The 14,089-nt window shown below is 36.5% G+C and overlaps 1 protein-coding gene across 1 annotated transcript in view; it reads left to right on the top strand.

The window, feature by feature from the left end:
• run (segmentation protein runt) overlaps positions 1-9,655 on the top strand; it is a 38,418-nt gene extending 28,763 nt beyond the window's left edge. Inside the window, exon 4 of the mRNA XM_083133361.1 lies at positions 8,877-9,655. Coding sequence (XP_082989487.1) covers positions 8,877-9,655 — 779 coding nt within the window. The remainder of the gene's footprint in view (positions 1-8,876) is intronic.
• Positions 9,656-14,089: the final 4,434 nt, after the last annotated feature.

Here is a 14,089-nt window from a genome sequence, read left to right as displayed (position 1 = left end):
TCCGTGGCAACGGTTGCTAAGGACGTGAGAAAAGGGCATTTTCACCCTTAAGGAAGGGCAAAGTGAGCGATTTTTTAATTTTCTCGGCCTTTTGGGACAATTTCATGGGGGGTCGTAATCGGGCATTTTTCGCCTCCGGGGCTTCCTTCATGGAGAACATTTATGTCAGTGAGTCAGTGGTGGGATTGGGGCTTTATATATATTGGATGTGATGTTGATAACGTGAACATAATCATCCGAACACACTAGTATACTGTTAATAAGCTTTATACATTTTATAATTGCATCAATATCATTTGAAACCTAAATAACATGCACATCACAACACCACTGCCGTTAAGCTTTCAAACTCAAGAGAATTCCAGCACGGAAAAACATAACAATCGTCCACTTTATTAACAGCTCATTGTTGGAGTTCTGGCATTGTTGAAGCACGGTGAGACTGCTTCAAATTGAATTTTTATCGCTGACAACATCACAATGTACGTTAAACTTCTTGACAGGGAGCTTGTGTCGCGACTAACATGGAAACTCAATGCAGGGGGAAAACATGTTTTTTTTTTCGTATGAGTACGTGGGACAAGACAGCAATAACTGCCGTGCAACTGACGGGACCTTCGCATGTTCCCGTGGGATGCGGTTTCCCGCAAAAATGGCGGGAACATCTCTTGTTCCACCGTCTGTTTGAGAGATACACTCTGCATCCCCCCCTTCCCTCTCAGTTTCTCGCCGACAATATTTAAAAAAAAAACGATGCTCCGTAGGTAACAGGGGCTGTATGCTTATGCAAATTGGAGCAGAACAACGGTCCCTCGCTGGATTAATTCAGATGTACAAGACAGTTGCTAACAACTCTATTAGAAAGGGTGCGAGCTGTTAAAAACTAGCAGGCGTTTCGACGTTTTAACACCATGATAACATTTCAATCACCTTTCTTTTGTTTTACATTTAGACAGACCTAATGCCGCACTGGTTTTAACTATTTTTCGTGTCCCGTAAAGTATTCACTGAACCATTAATTTCCGCAGCCATCCAATACCCTTTCTAAAAATATTAAGTTATTCATAATTATTGTAATTTTAATGAAGCCGTTCTTAAAAATATATTTCTGGTGCACATAATTGCAACTTATAACCATTTTCTATCTTTACACAAATTAAAAATTTTAAAAATACTTTAAATTTGCAAGTTTTTCTTGTGTAGCTCAATGTTGTACTGCAGGCTTGAATACAGTGCAACCGCAATTTTACGTTTCCGGATTTTACATTTCCCATATTTTTTTTGCCTTAGTCCCCTAAAAAACGTAAAATCAAGGTTCCACTGCATATACCATATGAGTGTTGTGACTGCTTAATATTCCAAGCAGTTACCGACAAAACAACATGTCAGTCAAGTGGAAGTGAAGTATTAACAAAACTGTTAATAATAATAATGACGGCAGGGCCCAAAACAAAGGATAGAAAAGGGACCCAATTTCTATAAGCCCCCCACCCCCTTCGCTTGTCGTTACATCTTGATTATGTTGACGATATGGGGATAATGTACATATGTCTACCATATCTCCACGCGCCCGCCTAAAAATTGAAACAAGTTTTCCAAATTGAAATAAATATTTATGTAGCGTTTATATAGAAAGCTTATTGTTATATTATATCTAAAGGCGGCGCACTGTATATAAAAAATGACGGTCTAAACCGTAAACAACCGTGAAAAAATTACCCATGAAGCATGAACGGCCATTATATAATTAATGTAATCCATATAATTAGCGATTCAGTTTTTGAAAATATATTTATGATGCTAGAAATTGCAATTTATAATCATTACCAATCTCTTTGTGCAAGATAAATTACTCAAATTTAACTAAACAACGGTCGATTCCCGTTTTTGTAAATTAACAGACCGTTAAAATTTTAACGGTAGCATATTGTAAACTGTACGGAATCTTCTAACACAGTGTAGTTTATTTAAAGTTACACACACACATTCTTCTTCTGTGCAGGTTTGAGATCTCCGGCCAGGATAAGTTGTGGAGATTCGCTTATCAGGGTACGTGATGAACGATAAAAAATTTAACATTTGTAAAGTGTTTTTTTTCCCCTTTAATTCGCAGACAGCATTTTTGATATTTGATTCACGTCAACGTATCATCACATAATTTCAGAAACCAATCACGATAATATAATTTTATGTTGTATTTCTTTACAACAATACCTGTAATTGCTCTGTATGCTAAATACATCTATTTGCAAATATAAACTAATATACACACAAACAGAAGTCTGTCTTTTTTGTAAATTTACAAGCAGATTGTAAAATTTTAACGGTAGAATACTGTAAGTTCTAATAGTATGGTTTTCTTTCACTATTGGTTAGATATCGGTGACAGAAAATAGGCTTACGGTACCACCAAACTATCACAGATAACTATTAACAGACAACAACCAAAGCTTATCGCACGAAGATTTATTTGAATGCTCCATAAATAATTCTAGGCAATGTAATTTTTTCAGATTTTGGAATATCATAGCTAAAATGTCTTTGTCACTAAAGCAGCACCTTATTAATCTACTGCATTCACTCACACAATGAAAAATGTATTTTTGAGTCCAAGGCATACACAGTAAAAACTTGAGCTCATCAAATGAACACATCAACCATTCGTCTTATTCGTTTGGTGATTGTGTCATAGCGATAAGTTGACACCGGTTCTTTTTCGTTTTCTGCAAAAAAATTCATGTAGATCTATAATATTTAAAAATTTGCTTTCATTTGTTTCATCACTAGTGATGTGCATGAATAATAACGATAGGCCTGTCTACAAATTGCTAATGTAATATGTAGAGCCCGGAATTTTATGAAATTACATATTTTTCCCTGTAATGGCATGCAAAAATAACAAATGTAGACTAATTACGATGTTAGGAACCATATGTATGAATTTCATGTTACATATTTTAACATATTTTGAACTTTCATTACATATTTCCCGTTTACATTACTTATTTTTACATAAAATGAAGTATTTGGGCCAGTGGCGTAGGCAGAGGGGGCTGATGGGGTTACAGCCCCTCTCGAAATTTTGAGAAAAATAAAAATTTTGAAATGAAAATACGTTACGAACTAAAAAAAATGGAAATGTGTAGATGCAAACTCCATTTAAAGTGCCCCCTGATTACCATTTTTGTCTTTGAGTACAATTTTCATAGACTGAAAACCTCCAAATATACGAAATATTTTATTATACCCCCACCAAAAATGAAGCCATGTACTATCCACCTTTACAATTCCAGCCACTCCCGAAAAAAATCCTGCGTACGCCAGTGATTTGGACCATCTTTCTGGCCTTTCATTGAGTAAGGAACTATAATTGTGGGACATACATTCAAACTTTCGTTTCTCCAAAAATCAGAAACCAAAACCAAGAAAAAAATCACTCAAAAATGTAATGTCATGCATTACCATGGTATGCACTGCAACAGAAGTACTTTTATTTCCTGAAGAAATAATGTATTGTTGCATTAAATGTACATTTTATTTCTTGCCTGACAACCAACCTTCGTTCATTTAATGAGAGTATTCTTTAACATTGTAGAAATTTGAATGCATCTTTCGCGGTAAAAAAAAAGTACCTGGCAACGCTGTACTCAACACTGTTGCCACTGTAATTTAGCACATTACAATTTTCTTAAATCAAAATTACTTCTTAAAATTTAACAGTATTAAGAAATTAATGTAGTTTAATTACATTTTTTACTGCAGGGAACCTAAAAACAGCACACAAATAAGAACACGCAAATTTAGATATTTTAATATACTTGGTCTACATATCGTTTACATGATTCAACGATTTGTACTACATATTTAGGTACATATTGCGCATATTTTGTCTACATGAAAAATACTCGCACAGAAACATGCATAAGCACTGCTATCTATGTCAGCACGTTATTTAACGTATATTAGCAGAAATTACACTCAAATCACAATTTTTTTTAGTTGTCAATTGTTGAAGTTACAAAGATTTAAGTCAATACGATTGTTATATACTTTTGCTTGTATTTTAATCTCAAATACTACATGCTTGTCAGAATTTTGCATGAAAAACAAGCCCGTTTTTTTTTTAAGAATTAGTGCCATCTTATGGTTGGAATTCAAAGTATCTCTCACGAGAATTGGATGTTAACTGGGATTGCCTTCAGATGAATAGGAAAAAAAATATTTCGAAACAGTATAAACAATTTATAAACAAAGCAGACGTCTCTATAAAAAAGATAAGACCGAGACCACTGGCGTACGCAGAGGGGGAGGGTCTGATGAGGCTACAGCCCCCTCCGAAATTTTGATAATTTTTTTTTCAAATAAAGGCAGTGTAGAACTGGAAAAACCAGAGTGCTAAATGCAAACCCCCCTAAAGTATTGTAAAGGAAAAAATATTTAATATCCACTATTCGTAAAATCATGAAGTGAAAATATAATTTTATATGAAACAATGTAAATTCACTACAGCGTGTAAATTGAATAAGGTGTTTAAAGAATAGAGGAAATACGATAGAGAATATTATTAGATATAAGTAAAATTTCCACTTAGAAAAATAATATTTTTATATTGAATACACCCAATTTTGCAATTCAATATAATGAAGGCGGCACATCGGAAATGAAAGGAAACAATAGTTTAACCTTCAACATGTTCTGCTTATTAATATTAATTGATAAGAGCAGGAAATATAAAATTGATTGTTTATTAATTGTAATAATGCTTATATTGTGATTATCATTATACATGTCAGGACACATGTCATTCAGATTAAGGAACTGATTTTTCAGACCTCTGAAGAACTTGGGTTATAAGCCCCGCAACCACATAGGGCCGGCCCTGGCCTTGTGACATGATCAGACATACCATGTGAGGGAGTGGGTGTTGGTTTTTGTGCAAAAACGTATGTTTTGTAGCTGTTGTTTGTTCTGTAGCACTTTTCAAAGTTTTTGCCTTGTAACTTTCGAACAAATTAAATGACAAATTTCCTAATTGTTTGGAGTAAAAGTTGTAGCCTAATTTATAATCTTTAAAACGATATCAGTTTTAATCTATTTTTATGAGAGATGCACCATAAAATGTGTCTGCAAATTGAGGATAGCACCAAAAAAAGTGTCTCTCTATGACAGTACGGCGAATGTCCCGAATCATTTACTTTTTGATCAAAGCAAGAGATCTAGTAGAGTTAATTGTTATACCACTTAATATATGAGAAATAGTCCGCCATATTGGATTTCTTTGTTTTGATATATCTCGGGAACGGTAGAATCTACCAACGTCCGGTTTTCTCAAAATTGCTCCAGAATGTGTAAACTTTCATAGTAAATCAACAAATCTATTTCTGAAGTAGTTTTGTTGAAAAATTCACTACTTGTAACATTTGATGTGAATAACTGCGAGTTGAAAGTCCTAATAATTCTCGAACCTAAGAATAGAGTTTGTAAAGTTATGAAATGTTTTGTTAGAAAACTTCGAACGAGTTGAACCCTTAAAATACTATTCGTTACATTTATAAATTTACCGCAAATAAAATGTTTAAGATAATTACATTTTATATGCAAGTCAATTTGATTTCTGAGGTCGGGAGTTTTCAGGTCTTGTCCCTACATAAAGCGGTTTTGGAGTTCACCCAGCCTGAAATAAATATATAATAATACCAATTGGGTAAAGGAAAAATGTGATATGGAAGTTTTGATTGCAGTATACATGCTATAGTAAATCATCAGGTGCATGTTTATTTGCATATTTTAGGTATTTAAGTGCATAACTATCCAGGCCCTAATCATCATCATCAGTATTCTAGCATCAATGGCATTACTGTAGAAGTTACATGATTTCATCCATATATTTAATGGAAGCACGGTTTCCCCTAAACGTTTCACGAAACTTAACGTATACACCCTACGAAAATTTTGGAACTACAGCACTGGCTGTCCATCTTGCAGAAACCTCGCAGTCTGACAAAACCGAAACCACCATCGACAAAGAACGGTCGCCATTTTGGTTCGCGGTGCAACTGTGGAAACCTAGATGGTTCGGTTCGGGAGCCGCAAGGCGTAAGATCTGATCCGTGCAACCCACATTTGATGACTCACACACAAGGGGGAGGGAAGAGAGAGCGTGGTCCATTTTGGGGGTGGTTGGCGGGGGAGAACAGGCTTCCTACAATGCTCACCCTCTTCCCAGAACCCTCATCTGCTCGCAAATCGGATTAGCCCTTGGAGAACGGAGCATAAAGCAAAAAAAGGACGAGCAAACAGCCATGTTTCCATTTTATTTGCATCCCCTGGTCTTGTATCATTTTTGCCTCCGGGCAAGGAAACAATACGGACATATGAGAGGATTTTTTTTTCCGCAAAGGCTTTCGTGAAGTCTAGCTCTGCTTGCAGTACATTCTACGTGTCTCCCTCCCATCCACAATCAAAGCCTAGGTCATCCTGGAAGACAGGATACAACTCTCACAAACAGCTAGCTACTCTTTACTTTACACTGTAAAAAATGTCCTTAACTTTACAGTGATAACACCGTAAAATTGATAGTATTGTACCGTTAAAATTTCAAAGACTGTTAACTTACACCTTTTTTTTCTCATTTATATTTGAATATTTCATCATGTATATAAATTGCAGTTGCGTGGCCCACAGACATTTCTGTCAAAACTAAACCATTAGAATTACATTAATTAGGGTAATATGTACTCACCATAAATACTTCAAAACGGGTCATTGCTATTTTTACGGTGGATAGTTGGCAGTGGAAATTGACAGTCTTATACCATCATTTCTACAGCCAACTTTTTACAGCGTACACTGCTACAAGTCACTGTAAAATGTACAATATTATGGAACGAGTTTACAATACCGGACCACTCTTCAATTTCTATGAAATTTCGCCTACTCACTAAATGTGAACTCCTAATCACGAATCTGCATGTAATAATTCGCGGTCGAGTATGGAAATCGAGAAAAAAAGAAATAAACGATGTTTCTTAACGTAACGTAACCCTACCATAAGAACAGTAGCTCCACGGAACACGCCATTTTACCCGAATGGGTGTCACTTATCGCACAACACTTTAGCAACCTTGTGTTCTGACGTCACGGGAGAGAGCTTTTACATGTTATGCAAGACAAGGTATAGTTCTCTTAGCGAAAATATTAATTTTTCTTTGCATTTATGCTAATGGAACCTAACCTAACCTCGTAGGTATTCCTCGTCTGACGTCAATATTCAAGGTAGCCAGATTGTTGTGCGTAAAGGAAGGAAGACCATTAACGAATTGCGAAAGAAAGATGGTTCCGAATTGCTGTGTATGGAGTTGTTCGGTATTGTAAACTCATGCCTTTGAATATTTATCATGCATAAAGATAGATAATAAACATTTCTAAAAAACTGAGTCCGTACTGAAATGGTCCATAAAAAAAAGTCATGGTCAGTTTTTATACTGTAGCTGGAAGATTCCGGTAATTGAGGTTCTTAGATCTAATTTCTGCAATCAACGTTTTACAGTGTACAGTGTTTTCAACATGAATAAAGCAACACGGAACCCAATTTCTAAATTCCGAACAGTACATGACGACAAACAATTAAAGATGCATTACACATTTTAAAAGGTCGAATGCAGGAATGACGGTCTAATAGTATTGTGACTAATTAATGTAATTTTAGTAATCCTGATATTAAATATTAATTTAATTCATGCAACTGTAATTTATGGCTATGCACGATACAATATTAAAATTAAAAAAAAAAGAAAATTGCGTCTCATTTATGTAAATCGAACGGCACACTGTGAAATTTTAAGTGTAAAATATTCTACATTTTACACGGTTACTTTGTAACAGTGCAGAGCTGTTGTAAAATGTTTATTGTTATCGTGAGGGGTGCAGCTTGAAACAAAACTGTTAAAAAACATGTAATTAAAGTAGCAGCTGCTTCAAGTTTCTACCACTGGAGGCACTGCACACAAACAAATCAAACTCTAAGAACGCTGAGGCATTTATTGTGTAGCGTTTATGACGCTGCTTGTTCTTGTTTCTGTAGTTAGTGTTTTTTACGATGAAACTACTGTAATTATACGGTACGTCCTATTTGCCTACTATTTCACTGCAAAATTATTGCTTTTTTTTTACAGTGGAGTTTTGTCAGATGTTTGCAATCGATAAAAATATATATCTCTCTCTCTTCTCTATCATCTCTACGTCTCAATCTCTCTCAGAGATAGAAAGGGAGACAGGAAGGAAGGGTGAATCAAAGAGATAGGAACAGAAGGATGAAGAAAGAAAGTTAGAGAAGAAGCAGGGAATAAAATTAGAAAGTATCGTATTTCACCGCATAATCGTCTTTCGCAAAAAAGTGAGGTGCGACCATTACGTGAAGCTTTTTTAAAAATATGTATAGGGCCTATATTACCGGTACTTGAAAATTATAATTATGTATTGCTTGGAAAACTGTCTGGTGCAAGATTATAGGATGCACGGAATTCTCGTTAATATGCGTTAAAATTGAGTAGTCTAAATCGACAATCATAATTTCTATAGCGGTCTGAAAAGAAAAGTCAACACGTCAGTTGATACTAATTTGTGCATTATAGTTGAAACATTGCACTTGATAAAATATATTACAGCAGCGTTTTGAAGTATGGACTAACAAAATTTAATCTGTGTCCGAAAATTATGCGAGGATTACACGATGGAAGATTATAAACCAACTTTTTGGACTGAAAAAGAATAGGGTGCGACGAATATGGCGGTAAAATACGGTATACAAAATTATAAAATTCTTGCTAGAGTTCTTACTGTTAATAGTACTAATGGGAATTATCATTTTCTTTCAGGTGTCGGTGGAGCATTGCCAACTGACGACACGAGACGCCCAGAACTGTACCTTGCCCAAAACGGAGCCGCAGCCTTCTCAACGTATCTCCCCTCTCCCGCTCACACCGCTTCCATGCTCTCCTACCACGCCGCTGCAGCCGCGAGCGAAGCCTCCGCCAGGAGCAACGGCCTGGCTCTCGGCCTGAGCCCGGTGTCGAACCCGGAACTGGTCGCCGACAAGTCAGCTCTGATGATAGGGTCCTGCGTTGGGCCTTCGTCGGGACCTAGCTCGTCTCTTGGTCTCGCCGGAAGCCTACTCTGCGGAACACCCAGGACATCGAGTTCTTCGGCAGCCAAAGACATTCACCTCGGTCACCTCCCGCCGCTTGGGCACGACCCTGCGTTCATGGGCGGACTGGGTACCTCTAGGGAGCACTCAGCCTCCGTGGCAGCGAAGTTGCCGACCTCGCCTCTCATCCAATCGCAACTGCTGAGCGGCGCAGGTTGCAGCAAAGTCACCACGTTTGCGGATCAGGAGGTCGACGTGAAATCGGCCTTTCAGCAAGTCAAACCCGCTTCCCTCCTCCAAAGTTTTGCAAGCCCCACCTCAACGTCTGCCAAATCTAGTCTACCCGTGGCTTCGAACGGTTCCTTGAACAGTGCAACTACGAACGGAAGCAGTACAAGGACAGAAACTACACACACCACCACAAGTTCTGCAATGGCAATACTGTCTTCCACACTCTCTAGTGCAAATATGCAGAACTTCTCTCAGAAAAGTGTCTGGCGACCATACTAACCTATCATCTTGACAGTTAGTACGTCAGGGTTACTTGTCAACTTCCATATTAGCGGGTATGGATGTACTCTTTCTACACCTCATGGACTGACAATGAAACAAAGGGCTGTGAATGAACTCTATTCATTGATGCAAGAGACTGTAATGGGGTGCTGGATATCTTCTTCAACATTGCTAGAAAACTGGTTATTATCTAGCATTGAGACACTTTCAAGAGTTGATCATAGCTGAGGAATATCAAGGTTGCAATAAAGAATCGTTCGAAAGTTTGTCTTCTTGAGCATTACTGGGTAACATCTAGTAGTGTGTCATGAAACTTCAAGAGCTGGTTTTCTTGAACTAGCTGAGGAATATCTAGGTTCCACTGAAACTCGTTCAAAGATTATGTCTTAGTCTTCTTGAACTGGGTAACATCAAGCAGTGTGTCATAAAACTTAAAGAGTTGGTGTCTTGAACATAGCCGAGGAATATCTAGGTTGCAATAAAAATCGTTCATAAGTTATGTCTTCTTGAGCATATCTGGGCAACATCTAGCAAGGTAGCATGAAACGTGTTCAAGAGTTGAAGTCTTCCTGAGCATAGCTGAGGAATATCTAGGTTTCACTGAAACTTGTTCAAAATTTGATTTCTTCTTGAGTATAGCTGAGTAACACAAGCAGTGTGTCATGAAACTTGAAAAGTTGGTGTCTTGGACATAACTGAGGAATATCTAGGTTGCACTCCTTAACTCCTTCAAAAGTTTGTCTTCTTGAGCATAGAATACGATCCAGCAAAGTAGTACTTGCAAGAAACTTGATCAAGAGTTGATGTCTACTGGAACATATATGGGTAACATCAGATAAGCTAGGACAGAAACCTTTTCAAGGGTTGATGTGTTCTTGAGAATAGCTGAGGAATATCTAGGTAGCACTTGAACAATTCTTTCAAAATTTGATGTATACTTGAGCATAAGTGGGAAATATCTAGCAAAGTAGAAGCGTATTCAGGAGTTGAAGTCTTCCTGAGTATAACTGAAGAATTTCTAAGTAGTATTAAAACTCGTTCAAGAGTTGATCAAAGTAGCTTGAAACTTGTTCAAGAGTTGAAGTCTTCTTGAGAATAGAATACAAAGAAAAGGAGACCTAAAGTTTGTTCGCGAGTTTCTTCAAACAATTTCCGTTTATACCTGAACAAAGTTGTCATAATTGTACATATATTGGGCACATGTAGATAAACGTTAAACAATGGAACTTGGGAGACAGATCTCCATTGCATATTAACATAATAAAACTGTCATAAGTGACTGAAAATGATTTACATAAACTTTTTCGAACCTGCGACTCACTAAAGAGTTGATTCGCTTATACTGTAGCCCCATCTTTTGCTAGAAATACCTAGAAGTAAATTTATTTCCTTTATCAACAAAGAAAATAAGTCAGTCATGTTTGAAAAGTGTATCTCTCATCTAAAATCTAGACTAAATGTTCCTAAGCCATTGGTAGTTTTTAGTGTTAATAAGATTTAGTACACTAAGCTACTGTATTACAATATTTGTAATAAAAATTATAATTACTGATATGACAACTGAGGACTGTGACAAATGTACATATGTTAAGCAACATAAAAGACATTCATTCTTCCAGTGATTTTTCTATATTGTATACGCGTGTTCGAACTGTCTAATAAGAGGCAATGCCTATGTAAGGGTTGCCAACTTGTACATATTTCTCTGAAAGGACAAAATTATTTTTAAATAAATTCTTACAAATGCTATAAATAGCTGTATATAGTGTATTTCATGTAAAATGTGATAAAATGAAAGTGTGTCTTGTACATATCTTGAGTGTGCGTATGTCTGTGTAACTTAATAGGAGATAGTTCAATATAAATGTCCATTTTTTTAGCATCTAATAGGCAAAATTATTGAAATCACCTGTCATTCATCCATCCATGGTTGTGAATGTTCATGTATTTTTGTATCATGTTAGTTCGTCATGGAATAGAGTACAAACTTAATTTAAAATAAAAAAATATATGACAAATTAATTCATTATATTATTATCCACACTTTTGCCTCTTGAACTCGTTCAGTCCTGGATGTTGGTCTGGTTGCGAAATCATGTGGGGAAATTTCCCCCATCACCAACAATCTTGTCCTAAAAACATCCCCCTACCAAATGCTTCTTGGGGGAGGAGCCTTTATTACAACAACAATGTCAAGCAATTAGTTTCAATTTCAAATATAGCCTACTTTGCTAAGGATAATACACAAAAAGAACGAAGGATGGTGTGTGTTCGTGGGGAGTATTTCATAACGTATCTACGCCAATAACAATTTCTGCACAATATAAGTAAAACAAGAATTTAAGATAAATATAAAATTTAATTCATTTATATTGATAGAAAGCAAAAACGTAAACATAATAAAACAATTTCAACTATTTTGTAATCAATTGGCCTTTTTGACGAGTTGGAATACAATTGCTTTTCTACTGTATAAATATGCCATAGAATTATATAAAATTAACGAAGGAATTCCTTTATGTATATTGAATAATATAAATGGGGCCTCCCAGATGGCATAGTGGTAACGTCGCCGCCTTGTAATCAAGGGATCCGGGGTTTGATACCTGGTGGAGGCACATAGTGTTTCGGATCACACTTTAAACTGTATGTCCAGTCCCGTTTGGCATATCTGTGCATAGAGTGGACTTAAACTCAATCGAACTAATAATATACTTGTGTGTTTTCAAATATTTATTGATTTATTTTTGGATGTAATTATATAATAAGTGCGTATATCGTAGTAATTCATATGTATGTATGTGCGTGTGTGTGTAAATTAAGATCTTCCTTGTTGTTGATTCTGAAGGAACAAAGCAAAATGCTGCCCATGTTCGAATCCTTATTAAAACATCTTTACATTTCGTGACGAGCTAAATAAATAGAGTGTTTCTTTTTTCCCTGATCTTATGCAAGAAGACAGCATGTGTGTGTGTGTGTGTGTGTGTGTGTGTGTGTGTGTGTGTGTGTGTGTGTGAAAAGGAAATGAGTAATTTGCATCTGGGAATAACTTTGGGAGATGACTGCACGACCTGAAACGACTTTGCACCGGGAAAGATGAAACCTTCTACACAATTATCGCAGAGACTATAAGCCTTTTAACTCTTCTCCCGAAACTCCCCAATTCCCAGTTCTCTGGGAAACTTTGTCCCCTCGTCCTTTTGCCTCATATTTACCTCTCTCTCCGATCCTGGTTCGCTGTTGGTTCATTAAGTTGCGGAAACGAAATGGGTCATAATTTCCCGAATTCACACGGGACGTTCAATTAGGTAAATGAGACCCAGAACTGAAGTGGCCAGGGAGAGAGGCCACTCTTCCAATGACAGATGTGGCCATTACATCAGCCAACCCTCTGCCCGCACTACACTTACATTCCCCTCCCCCCTCTGCACTCGAACCGACCCTCCTCCGCTCCAGACCTTCAAATTACGCTTTGGCTCACAGGTAGAGTACATAAAATCCCAATTACCAGGCGATGTTAATTCTACAACAAATACCCCGCAACTCGCTTCTTGCGTGTGCTGGACTTCTTTTGCGAGCTTAAATTGCAGTCTGCGCGAAACGTAAAACTTTAATTATTTTAAATTTTAAACCGCTGTGGAACTCTTGTGTCAATATTTCCCCTCTTTGAATTGATTTCCTGTGCTTGTGGCTATCGGCTCGTCAAATTGTTGATGAGGTCTTGGTGAGTATTCGGACCGACACTTTGGGCTAATCGCGATGAATAAGTATGAATACCCAAATGATTGATCGATTGATTTAGTTTATGTAGCCTCTTGGCTAATTTACAATTCATGATGGGTTAAAACAAGGAGATGCATTATCTCCATTGCTCTTTAATTTTGCCTTAGAATATGCTGTTAGGAAGGTAAAAGAAACTAAAGAAGGACTAAAATTAAATGGTATGACTCAGTTGTTAGCATATGCAGATGATGTAGACTTATTAGGGGATGATATAAATACAATTAAGAATAATGCTAAAATATTTTTCAAAACTGCTAAAGAGATAGGTTTGGAAGTTAACAAAGAGAAAACTAAATATATGCTTACAGGCCGAAACCAAGTGTTAGGTAATAATCAAAATCTAATTATTCATAACAACTCGTTTGAACCAGTTTCCAAACTCAAGTACTTAGGAGTAATATTAACGAATGAAAATTATATTAAAGAGGAAATAAAAAGGAGGCTTAATTCAGGAAATGCATGTTACTTCTCTCTTCATAAACTTTTGTCTTCTCGTTTCATATCTAAGAAACTAAAAGTTAAAATATACAAAACAGTAATTTTGCCTGTAGTATTATATGGATGTGAAACTTGGTCCCTTGCATTGAAAGAGGAACATAAATTGAGAGTATTTGAAAATAAGATCCTTAGGAAAATATTTGGACCTAA

This window comes from Lepisma saccharinum, chromosome 13 (genome assembly GCF_977018435.1).
Source record: "Lepisma saccharinum chromosome 13, izLepSacc3.1, whole genome shotgun sequence".
Lineage (NCBI taxonomy): Eukaryota > Metazoa > Arthropoda > Insecta > Zygentoma > Lepismatidae > Lepisma > Lepisma saccharinum.
This window is presented reverse-complemented; position numbering and strand designations above follow the sequence as displayed.